The following is a 25395-nucleotide window of genomic DNA, read 5'->3' as shown; positions in this document are numbered from 1 at the left end:
CACATTTCAGCCCTCTATCGCCGGCGTGTACGACGGAGCCATCGCGACAAAAACCTATGGGGTGGGGGTGGGGGGGGGCGACACCTGCCCCCCTTCGGCAGGCGAGGGTTAAGACGACCACGACGTGGTCTAGGAGAACACTCTGCTGGCCACAGTGGGCCCTTAATTTGCCTCACAACACCCTCTGTTGGCCCTAGAGAGTCCTCCGCTGTTTATCAGAGGGCCCTATGTTGGCCTGTTGGGCTCTCTGGTGATACCAGAGGGACAGTTGTGTTGTCCTTGGAAGCCCAGAGGCAAAGAGCTCAGCAGACCACATCTGGCTGCGTAGATGGACGTCGTAGTGATGTCAGGTTGGCTTATAGCGAGATCTAGACATTCACGGGTTCGACGCTGAGCAGCCGTTCACGTCCAGGCGACTACAGTGCTGCCATCTGCCGTGGTGCGCCCCATTCTCTCTGCCCCGCGGAGTGGCGCTGCGAGAGCTGGTGCTCCTCAATCAGACACCACTTCAGCGAGGGGACGGCTGGCACGGGAGGTTGCTCTCCCTCCAGACTGTCGAGCGACAGCTGATCCCCCGACAGATGATTCCAGCATGTCCCTGAGATCGCATGAAGGCGACTCATCAGCCCTGAACATTAAGTATGAGGCGTGGAAGACAAGGATTGGTGCCTCCTAGAGATGGAACAGTGGGATCAGTGAGGCTCTAAGGTCACCATTGTGTTAATTATGAACTAACAACCGCAGGCACATCAAAGTTCAATATATCTAGTAACGCTCCGATTGGCGATTGATATTTCTAGTTCTTCACTCTGAGCGATCACGGCGTCGATAATAGCGATACTGGCAGTGGCGCATGTACCCGCCTGCCACCTACCGGCAACGCAACAGACATTCCTTCCTTCCTCAGGACCAGACCAACCAATCCGCATCCCCAATCGCATCGCCCTTTTCGGTTGGGCGATCATCCCAACAGACAACCAGTGGTGAGGGCATGTCCTCCTTTTGGACTACGACCTCTCTGGGTAACCGTGTAGGGGAGAGGGGGCGTGCTGTTCCAAAGAGACACTACCGTTCCACTCCAGTGGGACGATCTTTGCCGCTGTGGCGCACCGGTGGTGATTTGCACAGTGCACACGGCACAATCCACTGTCGACGCCTTATTCTCCCATCCCATAGCCCAGCAGTGACGAATGGTGGCCGCTACGATTGGATGGCTGTGCGTTGCCGACACGGTGAGTTTGGAGTGTGTCGCTGTGATGTGGAAATACCATTTGTGGTCAACGTCATGACTAAATAGTGCGTTATAAACAAGCGCCACAGATAGATCCATTATAAATATATTTCACAGAACGCACATAAAAACACCTGGAGTGTAGTCCAATTTAACACGTTGCGCATATCGCAATCTTCGATTACTGCCAACGTGGCATTGTAAGACAGAGTGCTCAAACGTCACTATAACACTACAAGCAACATTCGGCCCAACGAAAGTTGAGTTACAGCTGCGTTCTTCTCACAGAGATGCTTAAGCTGTTACGTAGCGCACGATCTGAAAGAGAAGTGAAACGAAAGGGTAAGCAGAGATCTGGAAAATTCAGCGCGGCCCGACAAAAAATCAATGTAACGTGTGTACTATATCCCTAAACTTTTAACTAGCGATAAATGCGAGACACAATGAAAGAACACTTTTCATGGAGAGCACCAGTGAAGTTGAAACATTCCGTCTGCTTTATAAGATTTTCTTCCTCTAAATTTCGACTGAAACTTAGGAGAAACTGAAACGAAATTTCAATTAAGATATCGAAACATTGTAAAAGGCAAGCTTTATAGTAGTTACTTCACTAGCAAATTTGCAATTTACTTGCAAGTAATTTAGCGCCACGTTATCCTCCAAATCTAGCGATGCAAATGAAGCAAGTGCAAAAAGTAGTCCCTTCACTGCATCGCAGCCAAGGACGGTCGGTTGACCACAATTGACCCTCTTGAAGCAGCAGTCTAACTTATTTCCACTTCACGAAAACATAGCAAATCATATACACACTACGCCCCATTAAAATAATACACATGGCATAGCAAGTAACTACGTTGCGCCCCATATTTCACTGAAATAAGGATGAGGTTTCGGAGGATTTCCAGGAGTGGGCAGCTCGCACTCGGAACAGTCACCCTCGCACAATCCCAACACAGTAATCAGCTGAAAACACTGTCACACTTGCAGCAAGTTGAGGAGGCGCCACAGAGCAGCGCATTATCAGATGTTGAACTAGGGATTGGCCGCCAGTAGCGGCGAGGGCGTGCAAAAGTGCCTTTCGACAAGAGCAGCCAACATGCTGCTACGAAAATGGTCCAAGTCATTTGAGTACCTTGCCTAGTGTTGACATTATAATAGACAAAGCTCCGATGCAGATAAGCATCACGAGTCAATTGAGCCCGTGTCTTCCTGAACACTTATTTTTAACACTCAAATTTTCACTCAAATTTGGTTTTCAACAGCCGACCTTTTTCTGGAAAAGCCAGTTCGGCGTAACAAAACAACTGATCTGACCATACGAACTCAGGCAAAGCCCATTGCCTTTCAAGTGCTCAATCCACACATTGGAGCTTTGGGAACTCAGAAACATCGGAGTTCAAAATCGAAACATCAACACTAGTCACGCCTAGCACCAAATGGTGCATCCAATAATTACATTTTGATCATCATTTGATCGGCACATCATCACGCCCCCGCTCGCCTCTCGCGCTATCGCAGAGACATGCACATCAGGTGAGTAGTAGGTGCGGCGAGCCAGCCACGCGGCGTCCGCGCCGGCGACGACTGGGGGCGGGGAGCCAGACTCGGCCGAGGGCCGGTCAGGGCACGGGGTGGGACAGCTCGTGAGGCGCCGACGCGGCTCCGGTCGGCTGGCTCGCCGCGCGGTGACCTGGGTCAGTCCGACCGACCAGTCGGCCGGTCGGCGACAGTCACCGGTGTTAGTGTCAACATACCCGTGACTCTGTACAATCTTACCTCTGCCCCTACTGGGTCCACCGCCCCGGGCTCTGAGACAAAACAAATTAACGTTCAGAAAACAAAGCCAAATTTTGATCAACCAAAACGGCATCAATTTCAGAGCAAATTATGACTGAATGTCTGCACTGTCAACATGTTACTGGAAACCTACCTACATTGGTCTAAGCAACATTATTCGCAAGCGAATCAAATACTTGTGATCGTGAGTACAAAGCTAGGGCCAACAATCTATGGCTCTAGGCCAGCCGGTCGGGCCGAACATTGTCCGACCCTCCCGGCGGCCAACTAGAACGGACAAGGACAGATCAAGGTGCGGCTCGTCCGAGCGGGCCCCCTGCAGACGGCGCTGTGGCCGCGCGCCCCGGCCCGACACCGCACACCAGCACAATCACCAGTCACCGGCAGCACCGCCACCAGCCGTCCATGAAAACCGCCCGGCAGGAGGGGCCGGCGGCCAGCGCGCGCCGGCCGCGAGGAACCTCGCCGCCGCCACGCGCCGGTCGCGTCAGGAGGGAGGAGCCGGCGGCGCCCCCGACTCGACGGCGGCGACGCCCGCTCCATGCGCCACCTAGGACGCGCTGGGACGGCTCGGCCACATCGCGGCCTGCGCTGCCACCAGGTGGCTAACACAGAGGGCGTTTGGTCCACTGCCCGCCAGTCGGTGGCACCGAGACTATTAGTCTCTGGACACAATGACACCCAATAAGTTACCTCAGTCGGGTAACTGTGAAGATAATCACGCAGACCGCGATCGCGCCCGAGCATGGTTCCAGCGTGTCAACAGACAGGTCCAGCTCAAGCCGACAACGGAGCCAAGTGAGACAAGGGGCGGCTTTCATGGACAGGCTATAGCAGAGGCTCGACGCCCGCAGGCCACGAGCCCGACCACCCCACCTGTGCCAACATCACGGACAGCAGCTCATGAGCGTTACTGATTGAGAAAATCCCGAGAATGCTCGTGTTTTCCTGGCTAAATTTTGACTCATCCGTGCTCGTCACTTATAAAACAGAACATTCTGATGCTTGGCTACTCAGCAAGTTTGGTAATAAGTGCGAAGCACAGCAGCACCGCGCTGACGGCCCCTCGCCAGGCGGGAAGCAGTCCTCCCGCCTGCCTGAGGCGCGGCGCGGCGCAGAGCTGCCGTCCAACAGTCGGCGGCGCACATGGCGGGTAGGGCGGCCGGCCCGGGGCCCGCCGGTGGCAGCTCTCCGTCAATCTCACTCACCACGGTGTCTGGACGGTCTCGCGGTTCGGGACTCTCGGGTGGCGGTGGGCGAGCCACCCAGTTGTACTCGCGCTTGTTTACCGGTAGATTCCAGCGCTCATAATCCTGAAACTTGTCAAGAAAAAGGGGAAACCATCAGTCAGCAGCCTACCTTACATTCCGTATGACGCCGGCGCACCTAACTTCACCCCTTAACCGCTCGACGGAAACACTACTCGGGCACACGAACATCACGAATCACTGCACCGCGCTTGAACCAATCTCCAGCACTACGCGACAAAAGACCCCCGCCCGGCCGCCTGAGGGGCGTCCGGGCGACGCGACGGAGCGTCCAGCTGAGCGCGGCGGCGCGGCGTCACAGCACGACAGCGCGGCGGCTCTTACACTGATCTCCACGCGCAAAGTCCGGCGGAACGCCGGCGCGGGCGGCCCGGCGGCGGACAATATCTGTAAAACAGTTGGGTTAGGCACACGCCAGCACATCGAGCAAGCATAGCGGGAGTTGCGGATGTGGAGGTGTTTTCATAGACACCAGAGTCCCTCAACCCGCAGGCAATCGTGGAGGGGGAACACACTTGGGTCATAAGAAGACATTAGTGTCGCCAGCAAAGATACGGTTCATGTTGACTGATCTTACGCATCGTGTTCACTTGGCAAAGGGGAAGCGAAATCATTCAAAATAGGGCCTACGACAGGTAAATAGGTGGCGAAGGACAGGCGGGGCGGGGACAACTGAACAGTTCACTCATCTCGATCGAATATCGGGGGACGAAACCCTTCCGATCCATTTGGAGTTCATCCCCAGTACCAAAGGACGTCACCAGAGCACACCACCGACTTACAGCTCACCTCGCTGGGAGAATACGGCCACCCGCTTCCAGTGCCGCTACGTTCAGCGACCTTAACCGCCCAACACTGGCCTCCCAAACTCAGGCGGCTCACGGGCGACCTGCCAGAGTGGCAAAACGGCCACCACATCCAACGCGCCACTGTCATGCTCGGTGTGGCAAGTGTAAACGTCTGTGCGGCTTCTGCGCCTGATTGCCAATGAAAATATGTGCAAGCTTCTTATGTAAGGTGATCAATACATAAATAATGGAATAATATGCAGCATAGGCGTGGTGAAATCAGCCTTCTCAAGCGTGGAAAATATCACTATAAACGATCCTCATATAAAAATATATTTACCCAAATAATGCTAAATATTTACATGGATGGACCATAACAATACAATATCAATTTATTCTACACTGCCTAATCGCCTTAAACGGTTCTTCCCCGACACCATCATACACAAATCGTTATGGATTTCTAAGCTAAGACAAAGACGAAACAGAAATTCCGGGTTCCATGTGATTGTGATTGTTCCATGTTCCGTGATTTTATCCATCGACTTCGCCTGGTAATGGATGAACGTCTGTTGGCGATTTAATAAATACACAATACACAATATTTGCCTAGCAAATGTGTACCTATTGCATACACGAAGTGCTGACGCGTCATCGTCTAGAAACAAGAGTCATGATCATTGTTGATCAGCGAGATATGATGACCAGGACATATGAAAACATCAGTGACATGCCACACGGCTCCCATGGAGCCGATGTCACGGCAGCCAGCGCCCGCCCGTCAGGCAGGGCACCTTACCGAGCACGGCACGCGGTCTGCCAGAAGAGGCCCCTGCCATATCTATTCGCGGGGCCGGTCCGGGGCCGCCCGGCTGTCACGAGCCGGCGTCACTGGCGGCCGGCCCACCAACCGGCGCCCGTCGGCTACGTGCTCTCCTGATCGGGCCCCAAGGCTGCCCATCCCACCCGGCGCCCCCGCCCGACCCCGACCCAGAACGGCGCCGCCGGCCGACCAGCCGGCTCGAGCCGGAAATGACCAGAAACATCCGGAGCTAGCCCGTGTTTGTTGGCCGAGGCACGGCTCGCGCCGAGTCAGTGTAGTTAGTAACTGACGCACGCTGCTCAGAGGCTGTACGCAGCCAGAAGGAACAGTCGACAAACAGTCAGGCATCACATTTATAAGATCTGGCAGCATCATTAGAAGCCATGGTCACCTTGGAGCTCTGTTGGAATACCTATCTCAATAACAGTGTCCATAGGATAAACAAATAGGCCGCCTGCACTGGTGTGGCTAGGCTTTGGAGCGCGCTGCGCCAGCGCCAGCATCACAGCTTCATAATACATCAAAATTTATGGGCGGAAGTTTTATATGCTTCAACACAATTTGCGCTAGAGCAGAACTCTATAAACCTTGTAACTTTTATAGCGAATAAGCAAACAAGGTCGGTAATTCTCGTATTATGGAATCACATGCGGATGACGAGACCCCGATGTGGAATTTTCCGTCGCGACTGTTTATCGAACTATCGAGCGAGCCGTGTGCGGGTGCATTTAGACCGAATCATGCCACCTCAGCATCTCAGTGGACAGCCTATTTTCAGGTCAAACTCCGTACTAGCGTCCCGCCAACAGACCGACGAGACGGTCGGTGTCGTACCGCGGCACTCGTGCCACGAGCACACCTGTACCGATAGAGGCTCTCCGGAGCGGAAAGAGCGCCCGTCCCCTGCCACCCCGTCAGGCGCACGGCCGGTGGCGTCTCGGTCGGCCAGGCGAGCCGCATAAATCAGGGAGTGCCAGGCATCCAACCATTGTTTATAGTTAGATGACTAGCCAAGAGGATTGACGTAGGTCAAGCAGTTAAGATCATTTACAACAATGGCTTTGCTATTGTGCCAAAGCATGCAAGCCAACCGTAACAACAGAGGCATTCGTTTCTCACGAATCACTGCAACTGATGGACTATTAGGCACCACATGGAGCGCTAAATTGCAGAGACCGGGACCACACAGTGCAAAATGTTTGATGCCCCGAAACTGCACGGAAACCACAAACCAGCGCATCAGGACACGCTACCAAAAAAGCCTGGAGACATAGATTAGGCACTGAAAGCAGTGCGCTGCCTTTTCCCTGCCGCACGGCCCCCAAGAACAGCTCGCGACCTGGTGAGGCGCAGACAGCCGGCAGGCAGTGGAAACAGCACGGGCCGTGCCGCCACATCGGGGCCGTGCCGCGGCAGATCGATGCTGCTCGGCGGCCGCACGCAGGCGTGCTGCCACCCGGCCAGTACGGCCGGCCGGCACCGCGACGTAGCCACTACCGGGTCTGCCGGACCGGCCGCCCAGCCGTGCCGACCGGTCTCGGAAGTATGACCGGTCACCCTCAGCAATGCAAGCGTCGTTCCTGCCACCCAAGAGATGAAACCACACCTAAAATTTGAACAAAGCACAAATCTTTACGATATTTAGCCGTCCTTATGTTGCGACACCGCTTTTCTCGTTTTGCTGATGACGCTTAACGCCACACATCTTCTTGTCTGGGTAACCACTTGGGCGACAGACCAGTGCGAATGTCCCAACTCCATAAGGTCAAATTGCACGGAACTAAACGCTCATCAATATATCTTCATTTACAGTCAACGGCACATTCTAATTTCAAACTATTCGAGTTGTTTTCCAAACATCTAAGCATCCATCGTGCCTCAGTGACGCCCCCGCGCGTTCAGTGACGTCACAAGCCGTCACATTCCATCACATCGCTGCCCCGATCTGACGTAATCCGCCGACCTGCCATGAAGCCGTGGCGTGCCACCACACCTTCAGCCAGACAGGCGTGACGCCAACTCACGGCGACAGTCCGAGATCAGCTCGGCATCAGGGGGTCATTGTACGCCAAGCGGCGGGTGACGAGAAGGATCAGCTGGTACACCATCGTCCCAGCAACCAGCTCGTCGCACTACCACTGGCAGTAGACAGCTGTGTCGTTTTTACCGTCACAGTCGTTTGACTCAGAAACCCTCCCATCTTGCCGGGTCAGGCGGCCGCCGGGGCTAGGACACGCGCACCTGAACAATCGCACCGTCAGCACGCTCCGCAGAGTCTTCCCAGCTCTCCTCTGGAGCGGCGGCGACACGCACGAGGCCGGACGTGACGCGACATCCAACCATGCGGAGAGGCCACCAGTCGGCGCGTGGCCGATACCCATTCTCCAAACAGTGGAAAATCACACGGCCGCGCGTCCGACGGTCCGAGTTAGCGCTCGCCAGCGGTTCGCTGAAGCAGCTAGTGAGACATGTGGAGTGAACAGGGAACAGAGCAGCCGCGGCGAGGTGCGATGGGGTGCGGGACTAGTAGTTACCTGGCAGTTGAGCGTGCCGTGGCAGTCCCGGCACACCACGGACTTGGTGCGGTCGCAGATGAGCAGCGCTCCCTCCGGATACCGGTGGGAGTCGGTCAAGAACGGAAAGTCCTGGCAACAGAAATAGGTCATGTCAGCCTGACCATCAGTTGGCACTGGGCAGGCGTACAGGGCTGGCAGCACGCGGAACCCACGTGATTGCTAACCCAACTGTCAAACACATCCCGTACAGACATACGCACTGCAGAGCGCTTCTGGGTGTTGCACCAGGACACGGAGCAAAGTCCAATGCATGTAATCCATATGATGGATGGTCTTGTCACACAACGAAAACAAATGATAGGCCAGGGGTTATACCACCACATAACCGACATGAAATGCATACCAACGCATTTCGGTCTGAACGGTTAGCTCATCAGTCGGCTTGCGAACAGTGTCTGAATTTTTCGATGTTCGCTTAATTGCCTAAAACTTCTATTTAGAGCAGTGACGAAATCAGACCAATGTAACATAGTGACCTAAACCAGGCAGCCATGGTCAACTATATAAAAACCCCAGAATGCCTTAGCTCTGTTACCACCTCATCAGTAGCCGCTTTCAGCGACGTCGTGTTTACATAACAGTTGCGCCATTTCAGGACGGGCGTCCCCAGCCTCAGAAAACGACCACCCGATAGAGCCTCTTGAGGTGATGCAAACCTTAAGCAGAAGAGATGAACAACTCATCCTGAAAACTTGTGTACATCTACCACGTCCCAGATTAAACAACTTGATAGGTCATTGCACAAAGCGGTAAAATAGTTCAACTTTAATATTTTAACTTTTGTTAAAACAACTGTGTTTGCAATGAGTGAGACAAATAAGCAACAAGAAACAAGAAAGTCATAAAATAGAAGCATAAGATAACCTGAAAGTCTTTTGGTCTCACAGCGAGATGAAACTCAGCAATATGCGATGCAAAACGAAATATTAGCCGAAATGGCGCGAAACCAGGGACACACCATGATGAAACGGCCCTGGCATGTTTCCAGTGCGCGCGCGCGCAGTGCACGTCATCAGAGAGCCGCTGACGCAACCTGCGGCTGCCAGCCTGCGCAGAGCCCCGGAGCAGCGAGGTCGTACCGCTGCAGTGCACCGGGTAGCCGGCACTCCCCAGTTGACTGGTCACGGCTGAGCTAAAAATAGCACCCCGCCTGCAGTTCAGGTTTTGTCCCACGTTCAAAATAAGCCGATTGCAATGCCCTTTACAAAGCCGGCAAAGTAGCAACAGTTTATGCATTGCCCGCCCGGGGTAGCAACTAGTCTGGACTTACCAGGGTACCAGCGGTTATTGAACTACATACGTTGTACAGGACAGGATACATTTTTCTTATCGCGTTAACGAAATCCTGATAAATTGATTATATAACATGACGTTAAATAGAGAAAGGCAACAATATTATTTCGCAACTGCGCGAAAATTGTTGCACCATGGACATTGGACAATGAGCAACCTGCACTTGCAACAAAATGAAAGACCGGTTGCATTTTAATCGATCAAAAAATTGTGATTAGTGTCGTTCAAACGAAAAAGCCGGAATAAAATATTAGCATACACAAAAGACAAACAAACGTTTGGAAACATTTTAGATCCTGAAGTGATTCCTTCCGATGCAAGATACCTGGAGAAGATAATGGTAGTTGCACAAGAACAACCAGATGAAACATAGTCTGACCCAAGCATGAAACAAACGGGTAAACAAAACGAAAGTTCACCCACCTTAACGTCAATGACGTGCAGACGCTTCCTGTACGTGCGCACGCTGCACACGAAGCAGATGAAGTTGTGCGTGTCGTACTCGCGTTTGTACGGGTCGATCTTGTTGGAGAGTCGCTCGTAGCGCGCCCACTGGTCTGCCAGTGTGTGGTAGCAGAACACGCACACCGCCACGCTACAGACGGGCGCGGGCAGGTGACGCTGCTGCGCCAGGTGCGGGAAGAACGGCGCCGACGCGTCTGCCTGGTTCGGCTCCGTGCGCACCTCGTAAGCGGCATTCGCTTCGAGGGGTTGGTGACAGGCGTAGCATCCAGCTGTCACTGTGGACGGTGCTACCAGTGACATCGGCTTTGGTGAGGCGTCCGAGCGTGCCGGCGCTCTACGCTTGGCGGCGCGCGTGGAGGCGTCGCCAGAGGGCCGCTTCGGCCGTCCCGAGGAGCTGCTCGACGAGCTGCTATCGATCGTGCGGCAGTCGCTCATGGTGCGGGCGCGCTCCATGGGTCCCGATAGACGGTCGGTCAGCGGGGATCCCCGCTCGGCCACAGGCGAGTTCCGGTCGGTCAGAGGCAGCGGTCGGCCGCCGGCCAGAGGAGAGTGTCTCCCGGAGGGCGGTGACCCGGAGCCCACCGACCGGCTGCTCCCGGAGGCCAGGCTGACCGGCGGCGACGCTGAGGGCACCGGCGGCGAGTCGCGAGCCGCGTCCGAGCCACTGCCCACAGAGCTCCGGCGCGGCGCGTACACACGATTGGCCACTGGCGTGCCGTTCGCGTCATACGCCTCCCACTGCTTCTGCAGCTCCCGCAGGCACTGGACACAAACCAGTGCTGACGAGCGTTTCACCACGGACCCAGGCGGGCGCGGCTCGTGAGCCAGTCTCGGGAAGTGCATGAGTGCCTGGTTGGAGCTCTCCAGGCGCACCTCCGCCATGAAATCTCGCTGATGTGTGCGCTTGCACGAAATGCACACGACCTCACGCCGGCGCACGCGAATGTTTTCGAAGGTGGAGGGTCGCGTCTCCTCGGCGGTCTGCCCGCGCACCGCCTCCTCGATGATCCGGTAGCAGTGACTGTCCGCGGGCAGTGGCCGGCTCTGCTGCAGCGTCTGCCGCAGCACCGCCTTCCTCTTGCAGTTGACGCACACGGAGACGGCGCCGCTGCGGACTCCCTCGGCGCCCGGCGGCGTCACCGGCCGCAGCACGTCCGGATAGCAGTGCTCGCCAGCGGCACCCGGCGTCACACGCAAGCGGCTCAGGCACGCCACCGAGTAGGTAAGGCAGCACATGTAGCAGACAAACTCCCCCAGCAGGGGTGCGCTGGCCGCGTGCACCGCGTACTTCCGTCGCTCGGCAGAGACCCGGTTCTCTTTCTGGTAGTCGTCCCACTGATGCAATAGACTCGTTTGACATTTGTTGCATACGTTGACCCGACCGTCCGGTGACATAGGTCGCGACCCGACCGGACGGGCGTGGTCGACGAGGCTGGGGAAGAAGGGCTCGTCACCGTACCGATGACGGCCAATCACCAACAACGCACGCAGAGTACTGCGGCGCACTGGCGTACCACAGGTATAGCACGCCTCCACAGGCGAGTCTTTGTCTGGCAAGCTGAGGTCCATTCCACGTTGGTCGGTGGAACTTTGGTGGCTCATTGACCTCATGGTAAGGTCTAGAGGTCCCTCTGCCATAGGCGGCACACTCTGGTGACTCTGCTGCGGTGACCAGCAGCCACCTGATGCCAGCTGAGGCTCATCGGGCCCCGCCTCACGCTGCTCAGGCATGCCCCTGGTATCTGTGGACAGAATTTACACAACAGTTAATGCTCATGTACAGTCCACAGCAGAAGTAATGTGTGGTTTCAGTCATGGGTATGTTCTGCTTCTGAAGCTTAGGAACGATTAGCCAGACTACAATGAAACTTTGAATGTAGCTTATATGTATCATCACCCTTGCAGCTGCAACTTAAGCTATTGACATCTTCTTTTCGATCACTCCGCATTAAACAATCGCCAGTCAAAGCCAACCGTTGAGATTGGTAAAACCCTACATTACTTTAGTGGTGGGCTGTACATCAAGGTCTGTATGTTTAACACTCTTAGATATCAATCTCTACACATGCCTCTGAAACAAATCAGACCATTGTCATTCTACTTTCCTTGTCTGTGTATTATGAAATGTTTTATGGCAGAAGTGTACAATGGTTTGCAATTATGGATACATCACACAAATCACAAATTCATAAAAACATGTTATTTGTATAGGCAATCAACAGAAAAGTAGAGCCATATACCACCCCAATATATCACAAACCACCCCAAAATATTCACCAGCCTTGCATCAACAAACATTGCATGATCATGCATCAAGTAAAGCTACAATAACATTTAAGATGCCACATTTCCAGCTTACGTGTCAATTATGCCAAGGAAAATGGCATATTTTGACCATTCGCCAGAGCCAAATGCAGCTCTGTGCCAAATTCAATCAACAAACTTGATGACAAAATTCAAAGGAAGGAGAGCTAGGTATGATTTTATCAATGCTGCAGTATTCAAGGACACACAATGGTCCCAAATTTCAATGCAAAGTACCAGCACAATACTTTGCTAGCAGAGGCCAACTCAAACTACAGCATGCAAGCGCAATGCCCTATGCCATGGTAAGGATGCCCACGAAGCCAACAAAAGACAACCTCGCTTAGGTAAGTACCATAATTGAAAAGCAAATAAGGCAGGGTAATTGGCATGCATGCGCAATGTGCATTTCACAAAGCTCTTTATCACATTCCTAAAAAATGGACACCACCCTAAAAAAGTGCATCCAATCATGCAGGTTGCTAAAGCTTACGAGTACAGAAACCTAGGAAAAAACTCACAAGCTCCAGTTTTTGAGACTTTGGTTAACAGTTTAGCCTTCTTCAAAGATTTGCACATAAGTTGATACTCTCCGAATTATCTTCAAGCGGGAATGCCTCTGTCACACCACAGTCTCCCCACCAAATCTACACTATCGCGCAGCTCCGTGCACCGGTCCTCCCATCACAATCTACTGCTGACAGCTGAGCAGTGACCGAACGCCTACCCGCTTGCGCCCACCCGGGTATGGCCGACCGACCTGCCACAAACCGGCTATAACTGGTTATGTCTGGGCTGTATCCCCACCTAATGTTGGCAGCGCTCCAAGGCACGGAGGCGAGGTCGCGAGCGGGACCAGTGGAATTTTCCACCGCAACACTAGCGCCACCGGCAGGGGTGAATCGACCACAGACCGCGCCGCGACCGTCCACCGTGAAGTGGACTCGTAGCAAGATCATGAGATGGGGGTAGCGGCATATCTCTGAGTAGGAGACATCATAATCGCTCAGCAGCGTTTTGCTTTGAGTTTTGACATGCATATTCACAGTAGGTAGGTACGTTAGAAAAACAAAAGGAAAAAAATAATAAACAGTCGACCCGCAACATCTCGTCTGTTTGGTGCACTGATTGATGACCAAAGGGGTTCCGGGTTAGGACTACGAAATGGCTACGAAATGTATACGTGTAAAAAGTGAAAATGACCTTACCTTTGCGCTTAAGCGTGCTTCTTCGAAATACTGGATGCCCCAAGTTGAAGTCAAACCTCACTTCAATCCAGGTGACCTTGGATTATGTGGTGACAAAACAGACTGAGCAGTAACTTGATGAACTTGACATGTACACATTACGTTTGAATGTAGTCCCTACTTCAACAAAAACCATACAATCATTTATGCATCTCAAATTAAAATTTGAAGAGAAATGAAATATCATTTCCCAGTTCTCGCGTTTCTGCCACTGCTGTCTTCTGCGCCGCTCAACCGTTTCTTTTGATCAAGTCTCAAATAAATCCTGTAACAGTAATAAGCTTATCTATCATCTGGTGCGGTTTTTGAAAAGCAAACTGGGAATTGAAATATTTCATCAATTGTTTTTATAATGTGAAAAAACATTAAAATCATATTTTGTTTAGCAGAACCTTTTGCAGTAAAATAGCAGTAAATATTCAAAACTGATAATGTTCACAACTATCATCCCCTTCTTGGTTTCTATAGCAACAACACACTGCAAGCATTATTTTCAATTTCTGCAGCAGCGTTGCCAGGCGATTTGCGTTGATAGTGGCTCCAGAGAACAAACCTATTTTACCCATTTATGGCTTTTATGTTTCAGGTTCAAGTTGTTTGTTGACAACGGCTGTTATTTGTGTTGAGTGACTGTTATCCTAACGGCCTTGACTGTTATTTGGTTGCTATTTTCATTTGTAGTCAGGGTTACTTTTAAAGGGGGGGAAGAGGGGAATTTCCCCCCTTCGAAAATTCCGCTCCCCCTTTCAAATCGTGTCTGAACGGCTAGGGAGGGAAAGGGGAATTTCCCCCTTTCAAATTTATTTTGGAGCCCATTTTCAATCAATTCGCTATTCAGATTCTATAGCCATCGTTAATCAGATTCTCGTCATCAATCAACGTTGCTGGCGTTAAGATAATTATTAATTTTCAATTTTCGGTTCCATCCAACCATTTTACGTTCAGTGCAGCAGGAACTCCAGATTTGACCCGATACCGATCGGATAGTCGGTGGGACCGTCTCTTGTCTTGTCTCTTCCGTCTTTTCGCAATCACTGACATATCGGTACAGGCGTCGGCGTAGAAACCGGCGGGGGACGGGATTACCTCTCCGAACCAAGGGTGGATACTCGAGGGCACGGCTGGAAGCTGGCGAAACCTCAAGCAGCGTCTCGTGTGCGGAGGAACGCACTCTGCGTACGAGCCATCAATGACTGGAACGCCCTTCCTCGTCATGTGGTCCTCGCTGAGACCCTAACCCAGTTCAAATCCAGACTCGACCAGCACTGGCAGACCATCCATTACTCAGTGCCAACCCAAGATTTAACCTAGTGTATCCAGAACCTACTCGACGAGATCGGGACCTTCAGGCGTTGTGCCTTTCTAAATCCCGATAAGTGTATGTAAGGTAAGGTAAGGTAAGGATACAGGGGGAGGGGGGCAATGGGCCATGGCCCCTCCTTTGACGCAAAAAGAAGGTGACCCCCTTTTGGACCCCCTTTTATATTCTGTGTTCTTTCTCAGAAACGACCCATTTATTCACGATTATTTTCACTTTTTCATCGACGCCAAGGCCAGACATCTAAAATTTTTGTCCCAATATGACAATGGCCGTGTTTAACCATCCTCCAAACCGGAATCATTGAAGGAAAAACAACGTTATTTTTGTCCCATAGGCATTAAAGCTTTGAGTAATAAATGACTTTTCTCTTTATGCAGCATTCACGTTCATCTGCTTTGCATGCAGAGCAGGGCGCAAAAAAAAATGTACCTCATCACAGCCGGCTTTCCCAATGGAACTTTCACTGCTCACTAATACTAATAGTAATAATTCAAGTTTTGTGCTTCATTAGTTTTTGTTCGGATATCACTGCCCACCTTGTAGTTGAAGAGGTTGCAGTTTTGTAGCGCCGTCGTTTCTCTACATACACGACCACACAAAGAACTTTGGAATTGCTCGTTAACTGTAGCTTTTGTGAGCGTTTAAGACTTTCATGTTTTTTGCTCATTTTTGCTCGAACAGTTTGACATCAATTACTCCTGACCTAAGGTGACCTAAGACTTGAAATTTTGTGCGAAGGTTTCAAATTGATGCCCGGTAAGGTACTAAAAAATTTGGCGGCGCTGCGCGCCGCCGTTTTTCGCTTTTCAAGAAAACCCACATGGGGGCCAAAATGACCTCCAATCAGGGCGCGGATTAACCTCTCTCTTTAGAAAGGCGTTACTTAATGTTTGGCCGGGGTATACCTACTAGTTATTGATACCACTGATAGGTTGATACTACTGATTGGCATTTGCAAGGGCGCAGTCAAGTTGGGACCTCCCCCGCCCCTTACAGCCAAGGTAGGTGCGTATATTTTTTAGCAAAATTATTTTTTGGCAACCTTCCAAAATAAAGTGGCTGAAACCCGAGGAAAGAATAGGATTTGGGGGTAGGTAAGGTTCTGCGGGCTCCATCCTAACGAAAAACCTAATGGTATTGCCGCCCACCCCCCTTTCAGATGCCCCTGGATCCGCCTTTGCCCCGAACTTTATTCCCCCTCTCAACTTTTCCTGTAAAAGTAACCCTGTTTGTAGTGGAATTCCCGAAGTGGAGGAATGAGTTTTGGTTTAATTAACTTGCCCTGCCTTCAAGCGATGCACAGAATAGCCTGGTAAGATTTCATGTAAGCAAGGTTTGGGGGGGGGGGGGTCGAGTCCCGAGGCGGCGGAGGGGAGTGACTGATTGCTAGCTACGAGCCTACGACGATTCGAGTCTAGATTTTCAACTGGTCACTAGATTTGGTAATTGGGGCGACGTCTTCTAAGAGAGTACCAACGGGCAACGATTGCAGGGCAAATCTTTGTGTGGCATTTCACTTTGTCCGCAAAACTTCGTCCGCACATTTTGATTTCTTTGTGTCACATTTCGTTGTAAGCTCAAATATTTTAAAGGGACCCTCCCACCTTCAAAAAAGTTAATGAATTGGCATGAAAGTGATGTCGCTCGGTTCAGAAAGAGCAAAAACAAATATCTACCAAATTTCATCGAAAAATATTCACCGGTTTTAAGATATTAGACTTTTACTTTTGTTTACTTTTTGGGATCTCTGCTGTTCCTAGCGACTTTATTTGAAAGTGCGGCATTTGTTGCGCGCAAAGCAGCATATACCACCGTGTGCTACAAAACGTTTTAGTCAAACATTCAAAAATCGTTAGATATCTGCGCTGACGTCACACATTCAGAGGGGTATTCCTATGCATTAGCCCCTCTGAATCAAAATGCTGCAATTTTGAAATTCAATATTTCCGATTTAAGGCATTTCTCGATGTTGTGATTGCCGAAACTGGTAATTGTGAGCCAGGGACCCCATTTTGGCTATCTCAACTCAAATCTAATGTTAAGGTGGGAGGGTCCCTTTAAGTACATTTCTCTATCTGCATTTTTTGTTCTGCGCATTCTATTTGTTTCACATTTTTCATCCATGCATTTCTTCATCTTTGCAAATCTTCATCTCAAAATCTCAACCTACCCCTACTACTTGGCATAACTGAAACTAACCTAGCCTAGCCAGCCTTACTAAGCTTCCTAACCACCTTAGGCTCTCATAGACGAAAATCTTGGTTACTTATGTAGAAATGCCAGTTTTCATAAATCTTCTCCCACAAATATTCATAATTTTTTATAGCCTAACTGAACTTAGCATAACCTAACCTAAAATAACCTAACCAAACCTTACCTAACTAGCCTCCATAGACACTTCTTGTGCTCTCTGCTTAGAACAGAAAACTGGTGATTCAGCTGTCAGCCTCAATATAACACTGGAGTTTTGCGTGCCTATAATTCACAACCATGTATGTATTGTAGATTGTAGAAAAGATCTGCCACAAAAATGTCAACTTTTAAGCTTTGTCCTGTCCTTTGGAGGCTAAACTGTTGAGTGTTGACCCAAGAACAAATCTGAGGAAGTCAGTCAGAAAGAGCTTTTGAAAGCTATCGAATACGCTTGTTCATGGTGCTGTAGTCTGTGTCTCTGTTTGTTCCTGAGTTATGCACCAATTAGTTTTAAAAAGTCGCCAAAATCGGATTTTTCCTAGATTATTTTACCTTTGGTGACCTTCATTGACCTCAGCAATGCTGGATCGGAAATGACCTGAAAATTTATCAAAGATCTTATAGCGAGCTATCTGTCGCTTCTTTTCGCAACTTTCTAGCTTTTTTAGTTTCCGAGATAACCGGTTGTGGCCAAGTACGCCTCCCCCTCCTCACCCCACACACACCATGGCGAAGTTGGCTGAGACCCTCGTCAGGGCGCGGGTTAACTGATATGTATTATGTGATGAGGTAGCCAATGGGTCTGTTGATGTGACTTACAAAAAAAAAGAAGAAAAAAACATCGGAGGAATTTGGATGAGCCTCGAGGAGACCCGTTTTCGATAGAAATTGACCCAGAACGATGATAAAGTTAAGTGAGCGTGATGCAGTAAAAACGTAATATGCAGTGGCATTTAGGTCTGATTTACGCCAAATGCTACTTTTCTACATAGAGGCACAAAGTGTTTTTGTTAGAAATAGCCGGTGGTTACTCTGATTACTAGTGACCTGACCTAGCCCGGTCAATTCCAATTTAGATGCAGTCAATCAATTCATAAGGTTAGAGTGATACGTGATAGACGTGACAGAGGGTATGAGCCTGTGTGGCACGTAGTGTCGCAGTAGGTCTGTGGTAGGAATATGATTACTGTGTGTCTTTTCAAAGTTTCGAAAAGGCAATGTCAAAGCCCACGCTTAGTGGATATCATTCAGACAAACCATTTCCACTCATCGGAAGGGCCGTACACCTTACTTTTTTCCTTTTTTCTTTTCCCGGTTTTAAAGTTCGACCTTGAATATCCTCGCTCACTGACCCACGCCCGTCACGATACGACGTAATAATTACAATGTTTCTTGTGTTGCGAGATTAAACACTGACACTCATTGCTAACATTCCGGTCCTCCCGGCTCAGTTTTGATATCTTTCCGAATTCAGAACATTTTGAGCTTGACAACTGTGCTCTCGGATTTGTGTCCAATATCGTCTTTTTTTCTGTGAAATAAATTATTTGCCTGCATCTTTTATGAATTGGCGTCAGAACGAACACTGGACCGTTACAATTCAATTGTGAAAGCCCCTAGCCATTAAAAAATATTCACCAGACACCACTATTTACACCAAGAGCGGCATTCCACAGCTGCCATTATGAAAAAACTCTGCAAGAAAATGTTTAGTGTTTTGATGGCTTACATTACTTGACTTGTCCATTTGACAGCGCCAGTTTGGCTCTGATGGTGGCTGGTCCCCTCTGTGCCGACAGGTGTCAGCTGAGGGTATGACCAGGTGACAGAGTCGGACGGCCGCCACCATGGGCGGCACCGGGATGGTGGAGCTGCGCTTCTCCGAGCTACGCGAGCGACTCGACCTGCTCGGCTACCGGCAGCCGCTCAGTTTGGACTCCCTCCCGCTGGCCGAGTGTATGCTGGCCGACCTGCTGCGCACCACCGACAGCCTCAAGGCCACCAAGAGGCAGCTGCAGGCGGCTGACCGTGAGGCGGCCGAGGGACGCGACTGCGTGGAGCCGTACCGTCAGGACAACGCCCGGCTCTGTCAGGAACTGAGCGCTCTGCACGAGCAGCTGAGCGCCGCCGCCGAGAAGCACCAGGCCGACACGAAGGATCTGCGGGCGGACGTCCGCCGGCTGACCGATGAGAACGAGGACCTGCGCTTCCTCTGCGGCCAGTACCGTAAGCAGGCGGACGCCGCCGAGCAGCGGCTGTTCGCGCTGCTGGAGAAGCAGCCACAGCCGCTGGCGTCAGTGACCGTCACCGGTGAGCGGCCGGCCGGGTCGCAGCGCGGCCGCCGCCAGCGGCTGGACATCAGCAGTCACCTGGACAGCAGCCGGCCGTCGGCAAACTCCACCGGCCGCTCACTTACTGAGAGCGGCCGCGGACAGGCCGATCGGCACACCATCGACCTCGTGACGGCCGCCGAACAGCGTGTGGCCGACCTGGAGCAGCAGAGAGACGCGGCAGAGGAGGCGCGCGAGGCTGCCGAGGCGGCTGCGGAGGAGCTGCGGAACAAGGTGAGTGCGCGTGAGGCGGAGATCAGCCGGCTGAACGGCCTGCTGCAGGGCGGTCGGCCGCAGCACGCCGTGCTGGCAGACTCAGACGGTAAAGAGAACGCCCCGACTCGCTCCAACGTGCCCTACACCGAACTGAAGAAAGCCAACGCGCGACTGGAGAAGAAGCTCAAAGAGGCCGTGCATACTCAGCACGAGGCTATGCAGCGAGCCGTCCAGCTCGCGCAGAAAAACGAGGCGCTCAAACGCGAGCTGGACGATCTGGATGAGATTGTACACGCTTTGGACCGGGACCGGGACCAGGCGGTGCTCTCCAAGCAGCAGCAGCTGCAGGACGAGCGCAGCCGCGCAGAGGAGACGGTCCAGGAGCTCGGCGCGGCGGCGGCGCGCGCCGAGCGACAGACGGCCGAGCTGGCGGCGGCGCGTGACCGGCTGGCCGACACGGAATCTGAACTGTCGGCCGAGCGGCGCCGGCGGGAGCAGATCGAAACGGAGCTGGCCGCCGCGCGCCAGGCCGCCGCCAGTCACGAAACGGTGCTGCAAACGCTGCGAGCCGACCGACAGGAGGCCCAGCGACGGCTTGATAAAATAGCGGAGAACGAGAAACAACTCGTACTGGAGCTGGACCGGCTCAGTCGGCAGAAGACCAACAAGGTTCGCATGCCGGAGAAGACGCAGAAGCTGATCGACGGTCTTGAAGAGCAGCGCGACTACTTTAAAAGTCAGGTGGAGGAACTCTTGGAGCAGCTGGAGAAGAGGGACGTATCGGCAGCCAGTCTGCACGCAGAGGAGACTGCTGAGACAGGGATGTCCGCAATGGAGGCCGCCGGACTGCGGGCCGACCTGGGCGACTGTCGCCGCCAGCTGGACGACTGTCGCCGCGAGCTGGAGCAGTGTCGCCGCCAGCTGCTCTGTCGCACGGACGAGAGTGAGCAGCTGCGGCGCCGACTGGACGAGGCGCTGTGCTCGCTGCACAGACTAAGCGACTCGCAAGCGTCAGCCACGATGACCAGCACGGCACAGCTGGAGGGACTGCTGCATACCATGGAGCGCACCATGGAACAGGAGCGCAGCCTCGCGTCCGGCGACTGCAAGAGGCTGGAGCACGAGCGGAATGAGCTGCGCTCGCGGCTCAAGGTGGCCACTGAGACGCAGCTGGCCGAGCGAGTGAAGCAGGAGGCGCGGATAGCCGAGCTAGAGGCGCTGATCGGGGCTGCAGAGACGGACCGCACTGTTCAGCGCAGCGAGGCGGCCTCACAACGAGCGCTGATCGTCAGTCTGGAGGCGCAAATGAAGGGTCTACAGGACACCCTGAGTGAATCCCAGACAGAACTTAGCCGTGTGCTGGCCAAAAACAATAAGATGAAGACGTTTGTCAGTCGCGGAGAGTCGTCGCTGAAGGACTGCGAAAACCAGCTCATCAAGAAGACAGGTGAGCTGGAGGCGTGCCTTCAGGAGCTGCAAGCGGTGCAGCGGCAGTGCGCCGATTTACGCCGCACTCAGGAGGAGGCACAGCGCGAGGCGCGCCGTCAGACCAAAGTGATTGAGCAGCTGGTACGTGAGAGGGACAAGTTCCAGAACACCGTGGACGATAAGACGGAGCTGCTCGACGAGCATCGACAGCAGCTGGAGAAGTGCAACGCGCACATCGTCCAGCTGGAGTCTACGGTGACCAACGTGGCGGCCGACCTGGCTACCAGTCGCGAGCAGGTCTCTGAGCTGGAGAAGGAACTGCGCTCGGTCCGACGTAAGCTGGAGGCGGCCGAGGCGCAGGTGGGCAGCAGCGATCGCCACCGGGGAGCTGTCACCGAAGAGAACCGTCGACTCCAGCAGGACCTGACCACGCTGACTCGCGAGCTGCAACAGATGAAGAAAGAACGCGAGGAGGCCGGTCGGCTGCAGGAGGAACTTCGTCAACAAGTACGCGAGTATGTCAACGAGGTAGCGCGCGTGGAGGAACTGCTCGGCATCCGGGAGGAAGAGCGTAACGACCTGCTGAGGCAGTACAAGAACCTCACAGTGGAGGCGTCAGGTCTGGAGGAGACCAACCACACTCTGGACTCTGAGGTGACCCTTCTGCGCTCGGAGGTGGCTGCGCGCGACGCCGAGCTCGAGCACGCGCGTGAAACGATTACACTACTGAACGAGGACATCCAGCAGACTTCTGTGGCGCGTCAGCAGGCGGACATTTCTGCGAGTCGTCTGAACGAGTCTCTCTCTGGACTGGAGGCGCGCCTGCAGCAGGCTGAGGCCGATCGCGACCGGCTGGACCGCGAGCTGGCAGCGTGTCGCGATCTCAGCTGCAAGCTCGACTCCCAGCGCCAGACCCTGAGCCGCGAGCTGGCGGACCGGGACCGCGAGCTGGAGCGTCTGCGCTCCGAGAGCCGCACGCAGCAGACGGAGCTGCAGACGGTGAGACAGCAGCTCACCTCCGAGCGCGCCACTTGTCAGAACCTGGAGTCGCTGCTAGCCTCGTCCCGCGGGCAGCAGTACGAGTCGGACATGACCTCTCAGCAGCAGACGGCCGAGCTAGGCCGGCTCTCTGAGCGAGTCTCGGCCCTGCAGAGCGAATTGGAGGCTCAGAAAATCGAGACGGGTCTGTACCGTGCGCAGGCAGCCGATAAAGATGCCGAGTTGGACCGATACAAACGTCAGATCGTCAGCGAACGGTTCGAAAAGGAGCGTCTCAGCCAGGAGCTGCGCCGCCTGCGACGGGAAACTGTTCTCTCCACGTCAGCTCCGCTGCTGCCGGGCACCGGCCGCAGTCCAACCGGTCACGACCTGGGCGGATCCCCGACCGGCGTGACGACGCGTCTGTTCTCCAGCACTGCAGAAACGAGCAGCTCGTTCCGCAGACATACAGACGGAAGCCCGTCCGGCGCCGGCTGATGATGGTGCGGGCTGAGGAGTGACAAGGCAGCGCGTGAGATGGATGGTGTAGCATATTGGCATGTGTTGCTACACTGCTAAAATGCTGAAGGATAGGAGAGATCTCAACAAGCACTGCGCGGGTAGTGGAAGCGACACTGGCAAATCGCACGACACCACAGCGTAAGATTAGACTGAGGCTCTTTCGACCAGCTGCGTAACAATTCCGTCCTGTGTCTGTGCCTTCATGTCCGACCAATTTCTCACGATGAGTCTCGTCCTTCACCGGCACGTAGTTGTTAGCTGTGTCAGATTAGCGTTTTCACCAGTTCGCGTGTCGTGTCACTGATTTCCCTGAGCTGTGCCATACTCGATCTCATCGAACGATGATGCGTGATTCCGTCGGAGAATTTGGTGTTGAGTCAGTGACGTGTAGTGTTGTGCCGGTGTTGTGAATTGCTGAGCCATTGGCATCGGGTGGTCGCACCGAAAGTCTCGACATTCGGTGCGGATTTTATGTTGACCAGTATGTTTCCGCCCAGTCTGACTAGTGACTACTCACCGTAGCCTGCCTGGAGGTGATGCATGTCTACGTGATGTTGGCTAGTTTGTTATGTGCACTGATACTGCCGCTGCCGAATGAAGCTTTTATGCTCGTAAACAACGAAACAGTTAGTCATCCAAGTTAGTTGTTTTGGGTGCCACCGGTCTGTTGGGATTCTCCAGCATTGCATTCATCTCGATTTATCAAATTGTTTGTCGTTTTTACCACAACTGTGCCTCCGCGGGCATCCGTGCTCGCAGTAATGACCGAATGTGCACAGGGTTTTCTCAGTGTATTCAGCTCAACCCATGCAACAATCACTGCCAATCGTGATATTGCTGTCACAGGACTGACTGTAGACTGTAGAGCTCGTCGGTCAGCCGAACTTTTTCCCAGTTGTGTCTTAGCCAGTGCATTAGGCGATCGTTCGGTGTTAGTCTGTTCGTTGTTGAGTTGTGTGTTGGCATAGTATGCGTGTGCACATCGGTTATATTAAAGTCACCGTCTTAATGAAAATATATGTTTAAATGTCCACAGTGTATTGTATTTGGTGCGCGTATCGCATCACTTGCTGGGGGTGCATCTATCGTATCACTTGCTGTGTACCCATCTCTCACTCGCCAGGTCAGGGCATCGTAAACAAATCAGACTCAGTGAGGCAAAGCTACCTTGTTCCATATTCATATTTTTCGTTCAGCCCGACATTCTCCGATGATGCTCATTGATTCAGCGTGCCCCTGGGTGACGGTGATCGCCTGTATCTCGTGCTCATCCGACTCTGGAGGTCACGCAACTCGGACCGAACGGAGCGGCTTCAGCACGCGCTGCAGCTACAGTCAATCAGAAACGCGCTGTTTGCGGACAGAATTAGCCTGTCGTGCAGCGTGCTGCAAACAAATGGAGTTTGTGTGGTCGTAGAACGAAGCCATGTCAAGGCTGACATTCTTCTAGTTTGGATATTGAAATGTGTTTGGACGGCATGTCTCAAACGACCCAAGCCAGTAGCATTATTGACTGAAAGACACCAACCAATGGCTGACCTTTTGAAATAGCCTTCTGATTGAAAGGAATGACGTTACAGCGCAAATGACTTGACTGACAGAGCACAGATAAATGACAACTGTAGGTGCGCTGCGTTTCATGCGTCATGCGTTCTTGGATTTGGGGCGAAGATGAGGGTATGTTTAAATAGGCATTTTCCAGTCGAACTCGAGCCTGCCTTGCTACGAAACACATCGTATATAATTATTTAGGATTCAATTTATTGACAAAACGATAACATTCGCAAAAACAAAGAGAAGAAGAGACACACAGCACACTTGTCAGCAGAGAAGCCATCAATAGCCGCGATTTCGACGGCTCCCGTAGTCAGTAGGCCAGTCGGTAGTGTCATGCAGGGGCCGTCGCGATAGTCGTGCCGTGCTCTTGCTCTCAACGACGCGAAACCACCATCACACTCGCGCCTCCCGTCGCCGTCGGGAGACAGAAATCACGAAGCCGCCGGTGCGTGTCTTGCGGCACAGTATACCTTCAGGCGCCGACTACTAGTGCCATCTAGGAGCAGTGAGAAGTACTTCGTTTGCGTTGAAGTCACTCTGTGCGGACAGCGTCCGAGTCGACTCGACCGCGTCGCCTCGAGTGTTAGAACTGCAATGCTTCCGTGAAATATAAGCTCATTAAAGTTAATTGCTAACGGTTATGGAAGGACAGAACATAAGTGACGCGACCGCCTATTTTCCCATTATTGGATCCATACCTAGGCGGCGGAACGGGGGTGGGGCGGGCGGGCACCGGGGCACCGTGCCCCCTTTGATTTTGGCATTTTAACATTTGCCCTATGGGTGTTGCATGGAAACAATGGGACCAAAAGTCGGCAGTGCCCCCCCCCCCCCTAATTGAAGGTGTTCCGCCGCCACTGATTGGATCAAAAGAAACGGTATTGGATGTTACTTGGGAACATACCTGACAGCCGCAACGCAACGTTTAGCACTCAGCATTGAGCAGCGACTTAAAAATTTTGATGTCCGGCTCATGACTGCAGAATTTGGCGTCGCCTGGTGATTTCAGCTTCAGGCCAAATTCATCAAACGGAGCAACAAACAGCTGACAGGCCAGT

General features: G+C 52.7%; 2 protein-coding genes across 21 annotated transcripts; one reads left to right on the top strand and one right to left on the bottom strand.

The window, feature by feature from the left end:
• Positions 1–1321: 1321 nt before the first annotated feature.
• Positions 1322–17525, bottom strand: LOC122383887. 15 transcript variants are annotated; one of them, XR_006256920.1, is made up of 8 exons: positions 13754–14051; positions 10200–11983; positions 8442–8552; positions 5086–5185; positions 4621–4683; positions 4237–4347; positions 3008–3039; positions 1322–1549 (listed from the first exon to the last, which is right to left on the bottom strand). XR_006256920.1 is itself a non-coding variant. In XM_043370735.1 (8 exons), exons 2-7 carry the CDS (start codon positions 13122–13124, stop codon positions 3016–3018), a joined length of 2151 nt encoding a protein of 716 aa, XP_043226670.1. In that variant the 5' UTR covers positions 13125–13305; positions 13754–14007; the 3' UTR covers positions 1322–1549; positions 3008–3015. The 15 variants fall into 15 exon arrangements, 9 of the variants coding, with proteins under 9 accessions (XP_043226670.1, XP_043226718.1, XP_043226660.1 ...); XR_006256918.1 differs by lacking the exon at positions 3008–3039 and adding an exon at positions 13067–13305 and having other exon boundaries at positions 13754–14007; XM_043370735.1 differs by lacking the exon at positions 5086–5185 and adding an exon at positions 13067–13305 and having other exon boundaries at positions 13754–14007.
• On the top strand, positions 14318–23815 carry LOC122383859 (centrosomal protein of 135 kDa-like). Of its 6 annotated transcripts, XM_043370665.1 has the most exons (3): positions 14391–14466; positions 16342–16425; positions 19106–23815. In XM_043370665.1, exon 3 carries the CDS (start codon positions 19154–19156, stop codon positions 22754–22756), a length of 3603 nt encoding a protein of 1200 aa, XP_043226600.1. In that variant the 5' UTR covers positions 14391–14466; positions 16342–16425; positions 19106–19153; the 3' UTR covers positions 22757–23815. The 6 variants fall into 6 exon arrangements, with proteins under 6 accessions (XP_043226634.1, XP_043226600.1, XP_043226609.1 ...); XM_043370699.1 differs by lacking the exon at positions 16342–16425 and having other exon boundaries at positions 14318–14413; XM_043370674.1 differs by lacking the exon at positions 14391–14466 and having other exon boundaries at positions 16345–16437.
• The last annotated feature ends 1580 nt before the right edge of the window (positions 23816–25395 follow it).

The sequence above is a fragment of the Amphibalanus amphitrite genome, unplaced genomic scaffold, assembly GCF_019059575.1.
Source record: "Amphibalanus amphitrite isolate SeventyFive unplaced genomic scaffold, NRLGWU_Aamphi_draft 000014F_arrow, whole genome shotgun sequence".
Taxonomy (NCBI): domain Eukaryota; kingdom Metazoa; phylum Arthropoda; class Thecostraca; order Balanomorpha; family Balanidae; genus Amphibalanus; species Amphibalanus amphitrite.
This window is presented reverse-complemented; position numbering and strand designations above follow the sequence as displayed.

What these genes read in the sequence shown, in the direction of transcription:
- LOC122383887 (XM_043370735.1), bottom strand. Translation starts at nt 13,124, where the DNA reads ATGTGCAAATCTTTGAAGAAGGCTAAACTGTTAACCAAAGTCTCAAAA. An exon ending in CTTTGCGCGTGGAGATCAGT is followed by an intron (nt 4,348 to 4,620) that starts GTAAGAGCCGCC and finishes TTTCTTGACAAG; the next exon opens with TTTCAGGATTATGAGCGCTG. An exon ending in GAGACCGTCCAGACACCGTG is followed by an intron (nt 3,040 to 4,236) that starts GTGAGTGAGATT and finishes GTTTTGTCTCAG; the next exon opens with AGCCCGGGGCGGTGGACCCA.
- LOC122383859 (XM_043370699.1), top strand. Translation starts at nt 19,154, where the DNA reads ATGGGCGGCACCGGGATGGTGGAGCTGCGCTTCTCCGAGCTACGCGAG.